The 21,079-nt window shown below is 35.6% G+C and overlaps 3 protein-coding genes across 3 annotated transcripts in view; all 3 read left to right on the top strand.

The window, feature by feature from the left end:
* The window catches only part of cped1 (cadherin-like and PC-esterase domain containing 1), a 50,200-nt gene extending 44,952 nt beyond the window's left edge, over window positions 1-5,248 (top strand). Inside the window, exons 13-17 of the mRNA XM_016281658.1 lie at window positions 2,022-2,242; window positions 3,259-3,360; window positions 3,559-3,646; window positions 3,764-3,910; window positions 5,225-5,248. Coding sequence (XP_016137144.1) covers window positions 2,022-2,242; window positions 3,259-3,360; window positions 3,559-3,646; window positions 3,764-3,910; window positions 5,225-5,248 — 582 coding nt within the window. The remainder of the gene's footprint in view (window positions 1-2,021; window positions 2,243-3,258; window positions 3,361-3,558; window positions 3,647-3,763; window positions 3,911-5,224) is intronic.
* Window positions 5,249-7,545: 2,297 nt separating this feature from the next.
* On the top strand, window positions 7,546-13,009 carry LOC107592255 (protein Wnt-16-like). Its single transcript, XM_016281670.1, has 4 exons — window positions 7,546-7,804; window positions 7,969-8,195; window positions 10,345-10,631; window positions 12,214-13,009. The coding sequence occupies exons 1-4, from the start codon at window positions 7,713-7,715 to the stop codon at window positions 12,676-12,678; spliced, it is 1,071 nt and encodes a 356-aa protein (XP_016137156.1). The 5' UTR covers window positions 7,546-7,712; the 3' UTR covers window positions 12,679-13,009.
* A 7,286-nt stretch (window positions 13,010-20,295) lies between these two features.
* The window catches only part of LOC107592196 (stabilin-2-like), a 34,866-nt gene continuing 34,082 nt past the window's right edge, over window positions 20,296-21,079 (top strand). Inside the window, exon 1 of the mRNA XM_016281602.1 lies at window positions 20,296-20,382. Within this exon, the coding sequence (XP_016137088.1) occupies window positions 20,296-20,382 (87 nt within the window). The remainder of the gene's footprint in view (window positions 20,383-21,079) is intronic.

Raw genomic sequence — 21,079 nt, 5'->3', positions numbered from 1 at the left:
TTTCTTATAGAGTGCAGAATTCATGGTTTCATCAATTATGGCAAGTCGTCCAGGTCCTGAAGCTGCAAAACAGCCTCAGACCATCACACTACCACCACCATGTTTGACTGCTGGTATGATGTTCTTTTTATGAAAGCTGTGTTGGATTTACGCCAAATGTAACGGGACACACACCTTCCATAAAGTTCAAATTTTGTCTCATCAGTCCACAGAATATTTGCCCAAAAGTCTTGGGGATAATCAAGATATCTTTTGGCAAATGAGAGACGAGCCTTTGTGTTCTTTTTGGTCAGCAGTGGCTTTTGCCTTGGAACTCTCCCATGGATGCCGTTTTTGCCCAGTCTCTTTCTTATTGTTGAATCATGAACACTGAGCTTAATTGAGGCAAGTGAGGCCTGCAGTTCTTTAGATGTTGTTCTGGGTTCTTTTATGACCTGGATGAGTCGTCGTTGTGCTCTTGGAGTAATTTTGGTTGGCCGGCAACTCCTGGGAAGGTTCACCGCTGTTCCAAACTTTCTCCATTTGTGGTTCGCTGGAGTCCCAAAGCCTTAGAAATGGCTTTATAATCCTTTCCAGACTGATACATGTCAACTGTTTTGTTTCTCATCTGTTCTTGAATTTCTTTAGATCGTGGCATGATGTGTTGCTCTTTAAGCATGCTTCACTTTGTCAGACAGGTTCTATTTAAGTGATTTCTTGATTCAACAGGCCTGCGTGTGGCTAGTGAAATTTAACCCAGCTTTCTAAAATAATGTGGTTAATTGCAGTTCTTTCATGATTTAATATTTAATATTTACATTTTGTATTTACTTGCATTATCTTTGTGTAATATTTAAATTTGTTTGATGATCTGAAACATTAAATTGTGACAAACATGCAAAAAAAAAAAGAAATCAGGAAGGGGGCCAACAATTTTTCACACCACTTTATATATATATTAGGCTAACCGAGACTTGTCATTTGCACTTATATATTGTTGCTCTTTTGTTAGTTTTGACTGCTTTTATTGTCCTCATTTGTAAGTCGCTTTGGATAAAAGCGTCTGATAAATGACTAAATAAATAAATAAATATATACACACACACACACACACATATGTATGGTATACACTTATGGTATGCAGCATCCATTATATAATATTTATATAATCTTTTCATTTGAAAGATTTATGCCAGCCTAGTACTATAAATATGCAGTATTCATTATAAAAGTGCTTGCACTTTACAATAAAGTTCTACTTGTTAACATTAGTTAACTGCATAAGCTTGAATGAACTAACATTGAAAAATAGATATAATGAAAAATTAAATAAAGTATTTCATAATCTATTCATTTTCATATAATGTCAATTTCAGTTGTAATAATTTGACTATTCATTGTTAGTTCATGTTCAGGTCCAATAAATAATATTAACAGATAAAAATTTTGATTTTAATAATGTATTGTTCAATTGTTAGACTCTTGTTGAAGTGCTTCATGGCGACTGTGATCTCAAAAGGCTATTAGTGTGTTTTTTGTGTTTATTAACTAACATGATAATTTTTAGTTAGTTAACTAATGTTAACTAATGGAACCTTATTGTAGAGTGTTACCATAAAAATATACCCGAAGAACTTCTACGTTAAGCTACACAGATTTTCCAGAATTTTTAGTTAAAAGTAAATGTTTAAAAAGATACACACTTACATGAGATGAAGACTAAAATCAGTGGCCTACAAAAAGCCATTTAATTTTTGTCAAAAGTGGACGCTTTATGGTGGCGGCCATGTTGAGATCACATGACCAGCTGAATAATAAATTGCTATTATGTTTTAAAAACAGTTTGGTAGGATGTGTTGTTCAAGAAGATGAATAAAAGCTACTAAAACACATAGACAATGCCTTCTTGTTGTTTTTTAATTGAGGATTGTGCATATAGTGCAGTCTAATTCTGGACTTGACAAGATCTGGGTTTTAAGAAACCAGTCCAGAACTTTGTTTTAGTTTCACAACATCTAACATACATGCATGTCTTCCCTCAGGTCCTGTTTATCGGCGACTCCACCAATCGAGGGATGATGTACTACCTAATGGAGAGGGTGAACACTACTCTGGAGGACTGGGACAAGGCTCACGACACCATTGTCTACCACAACCTGAATCAGGGCCGAACTATCGTTAGCTACTCCTACTACCCACAATTCTGGCTGCCGAAGGCTCAGAGACCCACTTTCCAAAGAGCTCTGCAGCAGCTTCTAGAAAGGTCTGTGTATGTGCATGTTGGATGATATTTGTCTCCATGTGGCTGTGGATTACACCCATTAAGCTGTGAATGTGCGGGTTTGGTGTCGGTCTTAAGTGGCAAAGGCCTTGTTAACACACTGAATGACTTTGGCAGTGTGTTTGATGGTGGGATGTGGGCTGCGTGTGGTTGGGCGGCTGTGTGTCAGATCAGAGTATGTCAGCAGGGATGGTAACCGCTGCTGGCTCAGCACGCCGTTGATCTCACACAGCTACTGATGTGGGCAGAGGGGTGGGATATGCAGCACAGATGTGATTGTGTGTGTGTGTGTTATAGTGTGTATCTGTTGAGGACATGTGTCTTGGGAGCTGCCTGAGTGATCTGAGACAACACACAAAAAATAGCAGAACAACAGATTTTAAAATTGATGATAATAACAAATGTTTCTTGAGCAGCAAATCAGCATATTAGAATGATTTCTGAAAACTGGAGTAATGATGTTGAAAATTGCATCACAGGAATAAATTACATTTTATAATATTTTAAAATGGAAAAAATTTAATTTGTAATAATATTTCACAATATTACTGTTTTTACTGTATTTTTTTTATCAGATACTGTAAGCCTTGGTGAACATAAGAGGCTTCTTTCCAAAACATTACATACCCCGTACTTAATAAGCAGAGTATTGTTTGGTTTAAGTGGTACAAAACTAAACAGTTTGCCATTTTATAATATTTTAAAATGGAAAAAATTTAATTTGTAATAATATTTCACAATATTACTGTTTTTACTGTATTTTTTATCAGATACTGTAAGCCTTGGTGAACATAAGAGGCTTCTTTCCAAAACATTACATACCCCGTACTTAATAAGCAGAGTATTGTTTGGTTTAAGTGGTACAAAACTAAACAGTTTATAATTTTGGGTACATATTTCAACTTGAAATTAATGGTCATGCTATGGATTGTTGATTATGTCTTCAGTATGTACTGTTGATCTTTAACCTCTTCTCTGAAACCACTTCCACGGGACAGGTCACAACCCCTGCAGAACTCGCCTCAGACAGTGCTGGTCGCTGGTGGGGTGCAGTGGCTGAACCTGAACCATTTGAGGACCATTCAGCAGGTTTTAGAGAGGTAAACACGTTCTCAAATGCAACACAAACCCAGCTTGTTCATTATTAGCTTGACTTAACCACATTTTAATTAGCAATGTGCTAATGGCAAAGGCTTTTCTTTCTTTTTAAGGATGCTGGTTTTGTTTTATGTAGTTTGCTGCCAATCTTTCTAAGTGGCTTTGGATGTTTAACATCATATCTCTAACTTATCTCCAAGGGAGGGTCTTGAGAAAATCGTGGTGGTGGTGAAGTCTTTAGGAATGGGTTTCCATCTGCCTGTGGATGGTATTCGCTCCCTTCTACTGGTAAGAACCACTGGTGATCACAAAATGTCCTGTAGACCAGATGTTCTACTTTTTCAACTTCCTTTATTGACATCTATAAACTTGTCAGACTTTGTCATCTTCATTCATTGGTTCTAGAATGGAGTGCAAGAACTCTATAATGTGAACAAAAATATTCTGGAAAGTGCCAAGCATCTTGGATATGAGGTCATTGACACTCTCAGCGTCACCATGGGTCGTTATAAGGAGTTCCTGCAAGGACAATGTGCCTGCCATTTCCATGAGGTAAAAGAACAAAAATATATATTATTTACATTTGACTTTTATTCAGCAAGGACCCATTAAATTGATCAAAAGTGACAATTAAATACAAAATTTTGCAAAAGATTTCAAATAAACACTGTTCGTTTAAACTTTCTATTCATTAAAGAATCCTCATTGTTTCCACAAAAAGCACAGCTGTTTTCAACATTGATAATGATATATGATATAATGACATATTATGACGATTTCTGAAGAATCATGTGACTGAATATTGAAGTAATGCCAACACAGGGAACAAAATCCATTTTAAAATATATTATAGTAAAATCTATAGTAAAAAGCTTTTTGTAGTCATATATTAATCTTTTTATGGTTAAAAGTTACTTTAAATTGTAAAAAAAAATTCCCTGTTTTACTGTATTTTTAATTAAATAAATGCAGACTTTCAGAACAAACATTATCAAATCTTTTGAATGATAGTGTACATAGTTATTCTCGTTACATTATCTTTACTAGATTCTCATTAATACAGTAAAAATGCATCACAATTATTTATTTATGTACTTATGCTGATTAGAAGACCTACCTCGTGTAAATACTTTTTATTAATTTAAATACTATATCATGTATCATATACAGTGTACTCACTAATGCTGCATTTAAGTAGAAATACAGTAAAAACGGTAATATTGGTAAATATTATTGCAATTTATTTTGATTGATAAACAGAGAATCACTGTTTCAGAGTTCTCATCCAACAGTCCACAAAACATACAAAGCCAAAGAACATGATTTATTTTAATAACCATGTTGTTGAACCATGGCCTCTGTGCTAATTTTGTGAAATTTGTATCTGTAATTATATTATTATGGGTGTAATTTACTACACAGAAGGCATATCTGATTAACTTTGTATTTTTAGATCCACACATCCATGTGTGCGAATGAAACCGTTCTACTTTTCATATACATGGATATAGATCCAGCTAGAAACACATTTCCAGCCTTCCAGCCCCATAAATCTTTTAAAAGAGAAGCCATTCTTTTTTTTACTTCACCCTAAAAGTGCCTGGCAGATCAGTTAATGAGTAATTAGCAATTAGGCAGGTTTTTATTAGCCAATAAAGGGCAGGCTGGGAACAGATGTATTAGCTTGCTAAGTGTGTGAAGTGGTGGTAGAAATGCCAAACCTGCTCACATATGGGACTGATATCACTGTAGAGCGGCCACATCTGACAACAGGCCAGCAGATTGAGACCTACCCATACATAAAATCGGGATCTTTTGCTCATGTTGCTTATTTTTTGATACGTTTACGATATTTTTGTTGTTTAGTGTTCGGAGGAAACAAGCTCTTAACCATTAAGTATTTTGTAGAGCAGGGAGCTAATAAGAATTGGCAATTTAAGAGGATATAAAACTGAAATGGGATAAAGGCTAGATCCCTAATTTTAAAAATGTGTCACACGTCAGAGAACAGAACCACACACAGACAGACATAATGTTATTTGCTTACAAGATTGATCGCCAAACCTGCTCACATATGGGACTGATATCACTGTAGAGCGGCCACATCTGACAACAGGCCAGCAGATTGAGACCTACCCATACATAAAATCGGGATCTTTTGCTCATGTTGCTTATTTTTTTGATATGTTTACGATATTTTTGTTGTTTAGTGTTCGGAGGAAACAAGCTCTTAACCATTAAGTATTTTGTAGAGCAGGGAGCTAATAAGAATAGGCAATTTAAGAGGATATAAAACTGAAATGGGATAAAGGCTAGATCCCTAATTTTAAAAATGTGTCACACGTCAGAGAACAGAACCACACACAGACAGACATAATGTTATTTGCTTACAAGATTGATTTTTATACTGTTTTGATGGTAAACATTTTTATATTGTTGCTGGGTTTACTCTAAATTGCTGGAATGCATGATGTTTCATTTGTCCATAATTTACGTTAAACATGAAATGGTTTGTGGAGAGAGAAAATTTGTATTATTTGAAATATCACATAAAACTTATCTTCCCACCTGAGCTCAGTATGGGCACGAACACTATTTCCACGTGAAATGAAACCATGTGTTGACCTGTAAATATTCCACAGCAAGTGATAACTCTCTTTTTAATGTCAGAATTTATTGTCAAATGTTTTGGATGTTTATGAAGAGCTATAGCCTACCAAGATATGTGTCTATGCCTGTGCATGAAATGTATGATTCCAACAATCATCATGAATGTCACTTATCCTGAACAATTAAAAATATATATTTTCGTAATTTAAAACACATGGCTTCTTGAACTTATCAAAAGTTTTTCTTACATTTAATTTGATTGAACCATTTCAATTAGTCATATTTTAATGACATACTGTGTAGTTCATACAAGCAGATTTTTTTAGTATATTAGATTAAGCAGTTTTAACAACTTTTCCCCCCTTTTTGTACCTCTTCATCCACATCAAATCAAAAATGTGTTGCTTATAGTCATTACGAAAAACATCATTATAAAAGTTGATTATCAATAGCTGTGGGTTTTTGCTCATTTATAAAGCTGCATTTGCATTTCATAAAACATTTTTTCTCAACTGAAATGTTTAATTAATATTTAGTTGTTGTAATTATATCTGGTTAAGCTAAATCGAAATACCTTTTTAAAAGTGTAGATCGAAATTAAATGAAATACCAATATTCTGTAACTTTACAAGTCAGTCACGGAAAAAATATACATATAAAAAAAAATCTGAAGTAACATTTCAGTAATGAAAAAATATACGTTAGGAAGAGCGCGCATTTTCACCTGACGCTGCAGGTAACCATAACAACAGTACGTCTCACGCGGGCTCTTAATAAAGAGCATTTGTGGCGGTCATATGTCGATGAAGAGTGAGTCGGTATCACTTTATTATTTCTTAAAACAAATGTACATGTCACAAAACGTAAAGTTTTACTTTATACGTGCAATTAACTCTGCGTTAGTGGTTCCAAAGAACAAACTGCGTTGCGAGCGACAATCTTTAACATTTAAGTTAACTTGCTCTAGCCTACTTAACAATTTGTTGGACATTTAAAAGTATTACATTTTCCAGTTCTTTTTTTAGAAAAGTCGACGTCTTTGAAAGTTATTGTATAATGTGAACACCGTCTGTCTCTCTCTTTCTCCGTGTGTATGTGTGCACTTAAGTAAGTTACTATTAGTTAAACAACGTTTTTGCTTTTAAATGTATTACTATGCCCAGTCTAACCGTCTTTCTCTATTGTCCTGCCTTTTATTTTAATCTTGGTTTCAAAATATATGTTAAACACTAAGTTAAAATGCTCCGTTAAACATTCAAGTCCTTTTTATCCGTAGCACAGTTCTTCTAATCTCACAAAACCCCGACTGAGCTGCTGAAGTGACCGATTCTTTCTGCCCATCCATCAGTCGCTCGCTTTGTGCTCCCTCTCTCACCGGCCAACCCAAGATCTGTCTGTCCAATCAGTGTTGAGAACGGTCCTATCTGATGAATATTAATGAACGGTTCGACCAATCACGACGTGGGAGCATTTCACAGGAAAGTGTTTAGTTGCGCGTTTCTCAACAGCGGCATATAACAGTTTGTGTCTTTTTGAGTTCGTACCGATGGCGAAGGTGACTTGTTGGTGGTTGGATGTTTGTGTTCGTACCTGCAATGTAATGGATACTTAAAAGGGACATTTATGAATTTAAAAGCGCCGTTTGTGGATTAACATAACGCTAGATTGTCTATTAGATATAGTGGACCGGTATGAGTCGTCTTTGTCCAAACGTTCAGGTCGGGACTTGTTAAATGTAGCGGACATGGATAAAACCGGTTATGGGATACATGCAGTTTACCATCTATTCCTTCTGTGGCTCTCAGTTTGCCCTCTGTGCTCTCAGGGAAGTTGGATGTAAGTATTTTAAGTGCTATGTTGCTTTCCAGTCAATTCATGTTTGAATAAAAATGTTTGAAAATTGTCTCCTTTTCCTCGGGCCTGGTTATGGCATTTCAATCCAGGCCGACAGGAGAGGAGAACCGCTTCTGATATTTGTGTCACACTACTCCGCATCACAGGTGGTTGGGCATCACATCTGTAGGAGTGCACGAGAAGTTGGGTTGCGCGCATTTGCCCCTGTCTCACAAGCAGAAGGAGCTGTGCGCGCGCAAACCGCATCTTCTACCGAGCATTAAAGAGGGCGCGCGCCTGGGCATCACCGAGTGCCAAACGCAGTTCAAACACGAGCGCTGGAACTGCTCGACCCGACGGGACCCCAACCTGTTCGGCTACGAGCTCACCAGTGGTATGCATGCAACCTGTCATACTGAAATGTGACCCTGGACCACAAAACCAGAAATAAGGGTCCATTTTCTTTTTCAATTGAGATATTTACATCAACTGAAAGCGACATAAATAAGCTGATGTATGGTTTGTTAGGATAGGACAATATTTGGCTGAGATACAAGTATTTGAAAATCTGGAATCTGAGGGTGCAAAAAACAAAACATTCAAAATATTGAGAAAATCGCCTTTAAAGTTGTCCAGATGAAGTTCTTAGCTATGCATATTACTGATCAAAAATTAAGTTTTGATATATTTATGGCAGGAAATTGACAAAATATCTTCATGGAACATGATCTTTACTTAATAATCTATAATTTTGACCCATACAATGTATTTTTGGCTATTGCTACAAATGATGATTATGATTAGTTTTGTGGTCCAGGGTCACAAATAGACTTCATTTGAATGTGCTTGAACTTTATAATCCTGTTTTTTTCCCCCCCTTTGGTTCATTGTATTAATGAAAGTTAGTAGTAAAGTTTAACCGACACGATTGAATAATCATGAGACGAAAAATATTACAAATTAGGGTGGTAATACTGTCTGATAGTTTTCATTAAAAAAAAAAGCAATGAATGTCATTTATCAAATTGTGATTCACAGAAGCTGAACAAAGACTTAAGACTTATTTTAAGAAGTGCTGTGTATGGTTAGAAAAAAAAAAGGTTAAATTATTTCTTTGGTGTGCAATATTAGTTTCATAGAGCAGGCTGTTCACCTTCAGAAGTTGGTAATTATGATACTATGTCTAAAAGAAGAAAGTTATTTAAAAACTATATGCATATATAAGTAAAAATATATGCATATATGTGGTTATTGGACAGTTCAACAAAATTAATCAAGAAAAAACAAGTCTGCCATTCTGTAATATATAATGAGGGATCATCAATTTGTAATTGCTTAAAGAATCTAAATGTTTTTAATCGACTGTGAATCCTATTTTTGACCCCTTAATAACTGTTTTGATTTAAAATGTTTATGGAAAAGATGATTTGATTCTTGGAACAGCTCTGACACACATCTGTTTTAGGTTAACCATCTCTATACTAAATTTGCTATGGTCTTTATCTGGCCCTGAATTGAATGCATGCAGGATTAGCGTGAGTACAAAATAAAGAGTCAAACTGAAATGGTAGAACTTGTTTCTTGATTTTGTGAATCCATTTCTAAGATTTGCCCAAAGTTTCTCTTCCAGAGCAGTTCAATTCGAAGCTCGATTCAAGGGCAAACTGAATTTGATATACTGTACTTCTGATTTAATGCTGCCACAACCAAGGAATTTTATAGGCATCTCGCTATTGTGTCTAAAAAATGCACCATTTAGATTTACTATAAGAAATGAAAGAGTTTATGAATCTATTCTATTCCAGTTTTTTAGGTTTCTTGCTTTAAATGTTTAGGTCACCTCTCTTGAAAGTAATTGAAAAAGAAAGAAAAAATCAGAGTAGTCAGATATTTTTGAGAGTAAATAAGACAAAATCAACGTAAAAGTTAAAACATTATAAACCAAATGTAATAAAAAATTAGCTTTATTATAAATATTATGTTATATAAGCTATTAAAATGATTTTTAATAGCTTATATAACATATATATTTCTTTCTAGAAACTGTATGTGTAACTTTATGACTAGATTTGATTAGAGCCTAGATTAGAACTAGTTTGCTCCAATTAAAACTTAAGCTGCATAGTGATTTTTATTAGGATCTGCAATTCAATTTATATATTTATTGTAAATAACATTTAATCAGAACTTCAGAAATGTACAGACCCATTTGCTTAATGTATAAAATGGTCACTTTAAAAAACAATTCATTTAAGTTAAAAGGATGTTAAGAATTTTTACAACATCATCTGTTCTCACAATAAAAAAGAAATTCCATCAGCCAAAAATATTTGCTCATTTTTATAGCGTGATATCACTGTTTCTCTGCATGAATACAGGTAACATTCCCAGGCTCTTCTGCTCTGATACTGCTGCACTGAGACCCTTCTCACAAATGTCCTGCTGTGAATGTTACATTGCCATATTTTTTGATTGTTTCAACATTTTTAAGTACTTAACTTGCATCGGCATCTTGCTTAAATTCTCTTTTTTGTTTTTTTAAGGTACAAAAGAGACAGCCTTTATCTACGCAGTAATGGCTGCCGGCCTGGTTCACGCAGTCACCCGCTCTTGCAGTGCTGGAAACATGACGGAGTGTTCGTGTGATATGAGCCTGTTGGGAAGCGGTTCGCCCACAGAGGGGTGGCACTGGGGAGGGTGCTCTGATGACATCGGCTTCGGGACTTCGTTCAGCCGTCGCTTCATCGACAATTCGGTAAAGAACATATCAGCCCGTGGTGAGGACGCCCTGGTCACTATGAACCAGCATAACAGCGAGGCTGGGAGACAGGTGGGTGAAAAACAACTAAACTCTTTAAAGTACTAGTTAGAAATATGTAGAAAGAAATTAAATGCACAACAGTGACTGCTCACTTTTTCAGAAGCCTCTGCATCCATAGGGATTTCTAAAAGTACTTTAATAAAGGCTTTAATAAGAAGTCATGGATGGAAACCAAACAGCTTTGAGATGAATCATAACATTCCAAACTTTATTTGTAACAAAAAAAGAATTTGAAAATTGAACAAACAGACAAAGGTACAAGACTTTGTACTTAACATTGTTTATGAAAGCATAAAATACAATCCCATGTAGTATTGCAAATTACGTAATCTGGTATGCTTCATGAGAGTGTGTGGTCGTTTCTGAGCTCTTTTGTCGCAGTTTTGATTTCCATAGTGACTTCTTTGATCTCTTTTAAGAATTATGAGTAGTTAAATTAAACATGATTTTTTAAGTTGAAATCACACTGACTTGGAGCTTCTACAGAAGCTTATGTCATTGCTTTGTATAGCTCATAATTTGTCCCATTTTCTCATCATAAAATTTTTTTTATATGGAGAAAATGGGAATTTTATTTCTGAATCACGGCTGTTTCCCTTCGTTGATATACTGAAGGACTGAAGACGATTTTTTTTGCCTTTCCATTCACGTTTTGATTGATATGTGAAGCTGAGGCATCAATTTGCATGTGACTGTGCTTGCCTGCTTCAAAAAGACAGCAAAAGTACTAGAGAGCGCTCTTAATTCAGTGCTGTGTTTCCCTGTATAGACACTAATTCACTCTAATAGAAGAAAATATGAAAAGTGTGACAGTGGAGAAAATGTCTGTCCTTCCCCATTCACTCAGACAGCATTCCTGCAAGGTTTCCTCAGTCCCTTTAAGTTTTTAAGCAAGACTACAAACTTGTATGCAATTACCATTTAAAATATGACAGTTTTCTCAAGCAAATGAATATTTGACTCGTTCTGGCTGACAAGAAAAAACATTTCAAAGCAACCAAATAGGAACAGAAATAGTAATGGGCTGTTTCAGCTCTGGCAATTTGTCGATCAAATGAGTTACATCTCCCCACATGTTCTTGATTAATCTGAGAATCTGATGATTTGCACCGAATTCCACAGCCTTGACTGAAGAACATTTGTAAGTGTTTGGAGACCCTAAGCTGCTGCTCTGGTTGGAAGCGTTTAAGCGAGACAAAATTCCCCTCAAGTCAGCGAAGGGCCCCCATAATCCTTCACCCAAACAAACGCTCCTATTTTATGAAAGTCGTCAGCTCACAAAATACTCCTTCCGCTTTCATGGTGCAGAACATGAAGGGATGGGAGAACATAAAAGCTTAGTCCATAAAAATAATATAGTCCTTGGAAATGTGGTTTATAGTGAACCAAGGTGAACTCTCTCCCCGATGTACATTAGTTCCGCATTTTTGCCTGAAATCCAGGAAGTTGAATTTATGCTTAAATCACAGCTCACATGTCTGCATGCTTATTTATTTCTTGCTTACATTGTCTAGAAAAACAAGCTGCTTTCCCAGCTTCTATCTGTTACCGATCAGATATATAATGATCTCCGTATCCTCTTCCTCTACAGGCGGTGGCCAAAACAATGTTGACAGACTGTCGCTGTCATGGCGTGTCGGGTTCGTGTGCGGTAAAAACGTGTTGGCGCACAATGGCTGCGTTCGAGCGTGTGGGTGCCTACCTGAAGGAGCGCTACGAAAACAGCTTTCAGGTGGTGGACCGTTCTAAACGTAAGGTGCGACGTAAGGACAAAGACCATCGCCAGACACCTATTAGCAAAGAAGAGTTAATCTTCTTCAACAAATCGCCCAATTACTGCTTGGAGGACCGGCGGTTGGGCGTGACGGGGACCAGGGGCCGCAGGTGTAACAGAACTTCAGCCGGGCCGGATGGCTGTAACCTGCTGTGCTGTGGGCGGGGCTACAACACGCACGTGGTACGACACGTAGAGCGCTGCGAGTGTAAGTTCGTCTGGTGCTGCTACGTTCACTGTCGCCGCTGTGAGACAATGAACGACATGCACACCTGCAAGTAGAGCAACTACTTGGGGAGGGATCTTGTGAGAGGAAGTGGACCTTCTTTGTGCTCTCTCAGCCCCGTTGGGCCTATACAAATAAGCATGTTGACAAAATATCCATGGCAACCGGCAGTCCAAAACCATGGAGAAATGGTATAATCCCTTTTAAGTCCACATGCGTAACTCTTCCCATGGGCTTCAAGTGGGAATCAAGCCATTTTGTATATAGTGACTGGAATATAACTGGAGCATAAAGGGAACTAAAATACTGGAAACAGCAGAAAAAGTGTAAATAGATGCTTTTGTTTGGGTTTGTATTGAAGGCTCTTACAGTTAATGATGAATTATAGTGGGAATTATGTAGATAATATGCCAAGATCTTTTTATACAGTGTTTTATAGGTTGCAAATGAGAATCCCTTGAATAAAAGACAGAAATAATTCCCAAAGGATGTATTCTGCAATTTTAGCTTTATATTTCATGATTTAAATGTACATATTAAATTATGAACAATGGACGTGTGCGATTTCACCTAATTTTTGACTCTGAAAAATGTAATTAAACATAATTAAAAAAATTTAGAGACCCTGTACATTCTTTTTGCTTGTGACTGCTGATGTTTCTTTTCCTTACCTCCTAAACAAATAAACAAATATAATTCTCAAAAGTGTAGACAACGGATGCGATCTGCAATAGCAGCTTTATCGATTTACAATTTAAATGTATATTTCAAATTACGAATCATGGTTGTTGTCTTTCCAGTTCTTATTTCTGGTGACTGATGCTTATGTCTCATTCCTTTCCTCTTAAACTCTAATCCCACACACACATCTCTGAAAGAGTAGTGCTTTGCTAGAAGTAACAGAGTTGTGCCAAATACCATGGCTGCATTCTCTTAAACGGCCTTTAATGCTAATGCAAGTGGCGCTTTTATGTAGCCACATTCCAGCCAACAGGGCGGTGACAATTTACGGCAACACACGCAGAACATATCAGAGATCTTCTGTCCAGTGACAAGGAAAAAATCCTGTGAGTTCTTGCACATGCTGGCAAATCTATTAAAGTCTCTGGAAAGTCTCGCTCATGCTGCATTTCGTGATTTCACTCTGAATGCCTGTTTGTTCATTCTCATGTGGTTGTATTTACCACTGAGTGGAAGTTGCATAAAGCTTTCTTAACTTTTTTTGTCCGTGTAAAATCACTTCAGATTATTCTTCTACACTGACTCTCACAAAGACTCTCAACCCAATTCCATCCAATAAATGATTCCCTTTTGGAAATGCTGCTGTTTTCTCACTATTTTTTAACATCATTCTTGGTATTGATAAAGTTTTTTTTAAGCAATTCATCATGCAGTTGCCAGTCGTTCTGTTCATATAAAAACTTGACTGACTTATTTGGTCTTGAATACATATGTGAGGAATATGAACAGAGTGAATCCATCCATCAGTGACATGATGGTATGTGCCTCCCTCTGGTGGAGTTACAAAGTCTATAAGCCAGAGAGGACTACAAGAGGAAGACTGATTCAAGACATTGACATTTAATCATTATTTTAGTACTAAAATGCTTAGAAAATTAAGGTTTCGTTAAACTCAAAAAGGGTTTCACACCCTGGTGCCACAGGAAAACTTAATTCTATAAAACTTATTGTATCAAGGCCTCTGAATTATTATAATAATCAAAACTCTGCAGAAAAACTCTGCATACAAGTCCTTTCACCCCTTGATTTATAGTTCATATTATTTTTAGTAAGTAAAAGGCCGTTTTGTAGCTATATATATTGTGCTCCATTTTGAGTTTTGTGTAGAATGTGCACTGAATAAAATTTTCTGCTTTCTAGCGATACAGTGTGTTTGCACTGCTTTGTCATTTAGATGGTCGAGGTCATAATTTGAGAAAATGGCTTTTATCTCTAGAAAACTAAATATATATGGAATGACTGCTGAGGTGCATGTAACACCGCATGACACAATGTTCACACATTTTATTGACGTGCAATACATTTTAGTAAGCTGTAGTGCATCTTTCAACATAATGTAGATCTATCTCTGATATACATTCTGTTCGTTCATGTATTTTTTTTTTCTGTGCAGTAAATTTAGAATGGTTATCCAAGAAGAGATGCTTCAAATCACTCATTATATTGCTATTTAATATGTGCTGTCACTCAGGTATGTTTTGTGTAAGTTATACTTACTGTAGTCACACCTACAAAATGAATATAATTATTCATATGGATAATTTAGATTGACTTAATTTAAGTTTTTGCATGTATTCATTTACTCTAGCACAGTGGAGTACAGCATTACATAATGCCACCATAAACTAAAAAGATAGGATTGATGTGAATGGGTAAATAGACAGTCTGTGCCTTAAAAATATAAAAATTGTTTAAAATTGCCACCTTAACATGATCAAACTGCCATTTCACGCATACTGTTTCATATTGAACAGCTTGAGGTTCAAATATGTGTTCATTTTAACACGTAAATGATTGATTACCAGCAGATCATTCACACAAAGCGAATGTGGAAACAACAAAAAATTGAGATCAGAATGTTCCCGTTTTTGTACAACTAAGATAAAAGTGTAGCCTGCAACTACACAACTTTCCTCTGCAAGTCAGGTTAAGGTCAGTTTAAGTATCGCAAAGCAGTCGAGAGTGTAATGAGTGAAATGCATATGTACATGAAAAAGTGTAGTGTCCTAAAACATCTCTTTCAAAACCCCAATTCATGTATAAATGTCAATTTCAGGAAACAAATCTGAAACAAGTCCCTTCTGAACAGAAATAAACTAACTCGGTCAAATAATTCTTGTGGTGAGTAGAACCAAATACGTTCATTGTTAGCATATTGTATAGTACATTGTGTTCTTGTGGTTGGGGTGTCAATTACAGTTTAAATGGGATAAAAACGTGTTTGATTTTTTACAGCTGGTTGGGAGTCCATTCAGAGCAGATTTCAGAGAACCATTTTAAATAACTTTTGGCATGTAGAAACGACAATTGAGTGGGTGGTCATGCAGTTTTTAATTTGTTTGTCTGAGCAGTTAGGAAAAACAACAAGCAACACATGCATAAGTGTTAAAACACAGCACTGTATGTGCACTTTCATGATTATAAAACACTAACCACCTCATAGCCAAATATATATACACACATGCATGTGGTCTACAAGGAATTCCTTAGTATGAAAGTTCTGGAAGTATGAAAGGAAAGTCATGATGCAGCAAGACATAAAGGAAGTGTGTGTGTGACAGGGTATCTTCACCTGACCACTTGGCTTATTTATGAGTGAGGACATCCTGTGATTCTTCTGCTTTCAGCTCTATTTATTCAGTACACATACACACAACCGTTTCATTGCTCCTGGAAATTGACCAGCTTTTTCCCAGCTTTCTAGTTGCATTTGTCACCAACTATTCAGCAAAATAGTTGTTGATTGGCCTTCATAATCGTAAATGTGTTGCGTCAAAGAAAATTTTCTCCATCTCTACTTGATGGCACCAAGATCAATGATAGTTTGTTTATGCCACAAGATTAACAAAAAAGTATACTTACAACTTTATATCTCACAATTCTGACATTTTGAGGAAAAAAAGTCTGAAATACAAGATATAAGAATTACGAGATATCGAATCACGAGTCAGAATTGTGAGACAATCACAATTGTGAGAAAAAGTCATAATTGTGAGATAAAAAGTTGCAATTACCATTTTTATTTTTATTCTGTGTCAAAAAAAGTGTGATGTAAACTCAGAATTCTTTGAAAAAAGTTAAAATCATGAGATATAAACTCACAATTCTTAGAAAAAAGTTAGATATAATTAGCTTAATTGTGATATAAAAACTCATAATTGTGAGAACAAAGTCAAAATTTTGAGATAAATGTTTTTTTTTAATTCAAATCTCGTGGCAGAAACAAGCTTCCATGGAATTATCTTTTTTATTTAATTGTTTTTAATTAGTGGAAACAAGCTTCTATAATGATCTCATTGCCAAGCTGCAAAATAATTTTCTTAATCAGCATTTTTGTCTTAAAAATGTCAGCAAAAAAAACTCTGTTACAGAAATATATCTTGATCTATCTATCTATCTATCTATCTATCTATCTGTCTATCTGTCTATCTGTCTATCTGTCTATCTGTCTATCTTTCTATCTGTCTGTCTGTCTGTCTGTCTGTCTGTCTGTCTGTCGCCTTCCCAGAAGTCTGTAGGGGCTCGTGGCTGTGTCTGGTTGTGCTGGTTAAGGCCTGAGGGGTTTTGGATTGGTGGCACTGTTTTCCTGCCAATAACTTGCTTAAATGTCGACAATTCCCACAACAACTGCTGCAGAGTCAATGTTAAGATTCTACACACGTCTTAGCGCTCACTCAGCCTTAATTCATCCTGTATATTTTCTTTGTTTCTTTCTTACTATATCTCACCATAGAGCGATGAAATGTTTTTTTTAAGCAATTCATCATGCAGTTGCCAGTCGTTCTGTTCATATAAAAACTTGACTGACTTATTTGGTCTTGAATACATATGTGAGGAATATGAACAGAGTGAATCCATCCATCAGTGACATGATGGTATGTGCCTCCCTCTGGTGGAGTTACAAAGTCTATAAGCCAGAGAGGACTACAAGAGGAAGACTGATTCAAGACATTGACATTTAATCATTATTTTAGTACTAAAATGCTTAGAAAATTAAGGTTTCGTTAAACTCAAAAAGGGTTTCACACCCTGGTGCCACAGGAAAACTTAATTCTATAAAACTTATTGTATCAAGGCCTCTGAATTATTATAATAATCAAAACTCTGCAGAAAAACTCTGCATACAAGTCCTTTCACCCCTTGATTTATAGTTCATATTATTTTTAGTAAGTAAAAGGCCGTTTTGTAGCTATATATATTGTGCTCCATTTTGAGTTTTGTGTAGAATGTGCACTGAATAAAATTTTCTGCTTTCTAGCGATACAGTGTGTTTGCACTGCTTTGTCATTTAGATGGTCGAGGTCATAATTTGAGAAAATGGCTTTTATCTCTAGAAAACTAAATATATATGGAATGACTGCTGAGGTGCATGTAACACCGCATGACACAATGTTCACACATTTTATTGACGTGCAATACATTTTAGTAAGCTGTAGTGCATCTTTCAACATAATGTAGATCTATCTCTGATATACATTCTGTTCGTTCATGTATTTTTTTTTTCTGTGCAGTAAATTTAGAATGGTTATCCAAGAAGAGATGCTTCAAATCACTCATTATATTGCTATTTAATATGTGCTGTCACTCAGGTATGTTTTGTGTAAGTTATACTTACTGTAGTCACACCTACAAAATGAATATAATTATTCATATGGATAATTTAGATTGACTTAATTTAAGTTTTTGCATGTATTCATTTACTCTAGCACAGTGGAGTACAGCATTACATAATGCCACCATAAACTAAAAAGATAGGATTGATGTGAATGGGTAAATAGACAGTCTGTGCCTTAAAAATATAAAAATTGTTTAAAATTGCCACCTTAACATGATCAAACTGCCATTTCACGCATACTGTTTCATATTGAACAGCTTGAGGTTCAAATATGTGTTCATTTTAACACGTAAATGATTGATTACCAGCAGATCATTCACACAAAGCGAATGTGGAAACAACAAAAAATTGAGATCAGAATGTTCCCGTTTTTGTACAACTAAGATAAAAGTGTAGCCTGCAACTACACAACTTTCCTCTGCAAGTCAGGTTAAGGTCAGTTTAAGTATCGCAAAGCAGTCGAGAGTGTAATGAGTGAAATGCATATGTACATGAAAAAGTGTAGTGTCCTAAAACATCTCTTTCAAAACCCCAATTCATGTATAAATGTCAATTTCAGGAAACAAATCTGAAACAAGTCCCTTCTGAACAGAAATAAACTAACTCGGTCAAATAATTCTTGTGGTGAGTAGAACCAAATACGTTCATTGTTAGCATATTGTATAGTACATTGTGTTCTTGTGGTTGGGGTGTCAATTACAGTTTAAATGGGATAAAAACGTGTTTGATTTTTTACAGCTGGTTGGGAGTCCATTCAGAGCAGATTTCAGAGAACCATTTTAAATAACTTTTGGCATGTAGAAACGACAATTGAGTGGGTGGTCATGCAGTTTTTAATTTGTTTGTCTGAGCAGTTAGGAAAAACAACAAGCAACACATGCATAAGTGTTAAAACACAGCACTGTATGTGCACTTTCATGATTATAAAACACTAACCACCTCATAGCCAAATATATATACACACATGCATGTGGTCTACAAGGAATTCCTTAGTATGAAAGTTCTGGAAGTATGAAAGGAAAGTCATGATGCAGCAAGACATAAAGGAAGTGTGTGTGTGACAGGGTATCTTCACCTGACCACTTGGCTTATTTATGAGTGAGGACATCCTGTGATTCTTCTGCTTTCAGCTCTATTTATTCAGTACACATACACACAACCGTTTCATTGCTCCTGGAAATTGACCAGCTTTTTCCCAGCTTTCTAGTTGCATTTGTCACCAACTATTCAGCAAAATAGTTGTTGATTGGCCTTCATAATCGTAAATGTGTTGCGTCAAAGAAAATTTTCTCCATCTCTACTTGATGGCACCAAGATCAATGATAGTTTGTTTATGCCACAAGATTAACAAAAAAGTATACTTACAACTTTATATCTCACAATTCTGACATTTTGAGGAAAAAAAGTCTGAAATACAAGATATAAGAATTACGAGATATCGAATCACGAGTCAGAATTGTGAGACAATCACAATTGTGAGAAAAAGTCATAATTGTGAGATAAAAAGTTGCAATTACCATTTTTATTTTTATTCTGTGTCAAAAAAAGTGTGATGTAAACTCAGAATTCTTTGAAAAAAGTTAAAATCATGAGATATAAACTCACAATTCTTAGAAAAAAGTTAGATATAATTAGCTTAATTGTGATATAAAAACTCATAATTGTGAGAACAAAGTCAAAATTTTGAGATAAATGTTTTTTTTAAATTCAAATCTCGTGGCAGAAACAAGCTTCCATGGAATTATCTTTTTTATTTAATTGTTTTTAATTAGTGGAAACAAGCTTCTATAATGATCTCATTGCCAAGCTGCAAAATAATTTTCTTAATCAGCATTTTTGTCTTAAAAATGTCAGCAAAAAAAACTCTGTTACAGAAATATATCTTGATCTATCTATCTATCTATCTATCTATCTATCTGTCTATCTGTCTATCTGTCTATCTTTCTGTCTGTCTGTCTGTCTGTCTGTCTGTCTGTCTGTCTGTCTATCTATCTATCTATCTATCTATCTACCTATCTATCAGTGCTCTTGGGCCTCAACACAACACCAAGCATATTTTTTTCTCTATTTAATGGTTTCTCTGGTATGATTAATGAAAGAGCGATGATTTTATGTGTAGTATGAAAGGGATTTAGGCATTTGCCTGAAATTTTAGGGGAAGGTGTCGCCCCCTGACTCGTGATTTTGTGATACAGGAAAGAGAGAGGGAGGAACTGTTGAAAAGGCAGAAGGCCAACTTGTGTGGCCGCAGTCTGGTGAAGGACCTCAGAGAGCCAGAAAGACAGAGTGAGAGAGAGAAAGAGAAAGTATAATTACCATGAAGCTCATCTTAAACTCAATCTGCGGAGGTCTGATCCTACTGCTGGGGACTGACATATTCTGGATGGCTTGTGCAGCATCACAGGTGAGATTCACACATATACTCATGCAACATGTGTGTAATATGGGTGTTCAAAAGTGACATTATATTCCTTTTAACAGCCATACTGCAAGATAAAACATGTTTTAACAAATTAGTAAAGTAGAATTAATAGAGAAAGCAGTTTGTTTTGGTTTACTTATACTGACGCATATGCTTTCCAAGGTTAATCAGTTGAAATCTTTCAAATCAAAGCTCACTCTACTTCCGTTTCCTGTTTACATTCTTTGTCAGTCTACAATCTATAGAACAACATAAACATGCGGTTCTCTTTGATATTACTGTTCATATCTGTTTCCAGGGATACTTTCTCTATAATTAGTTGGAGAATGTTTACATTTCTGTGGTTGCAGTTGAAAAATGTAGAAAATGTAGCACTTTAAGACATATTATGTAAGCAATTCTTAAGTATCGTTTGACATGCACTGTGGAATGCTGGGTAAAATAATCCTGAGAATGGTATTGGCCAGCTGCAAAGTCATGAACGAATCAGGTCAATCTCCTTGGAAAATCAGTGACAGGTGTTAAGATCCAGCATGTTTTCCAACTTTATTAGTTTTGTGAAAATGCCATATGAAAGAGAACATTGCACTCAACAGTCTTTTTGTTTGTTTTTTGTTGTGAGAATTAATATGTTGTGTGTACTGTATGTGTGTGTTTGTATGTGATTGTGTTGATGTCT

Source organism: Sinocyclocheilus grahami, unplaced genomic scaffold (assembly GCF_001515645.1).
Source record: "Sinocyclocheilus grahami isolate Dianchi unplaced genomic scaffold, SAMN03320097.WGS_v1.1 scaffold151.1, whole genome shotgun sequence".
NCBI classification, from domain to species: Eukaryota; Metazoa; Chordata; class Actinopteri; order Cypriniformes; family Cyprinidae; genus Sinocyclocheilus; species Sinocyclocheilus grahami.
This window is presented reverse-complemented; position numbering and strand designations above follow the sequence as displayed.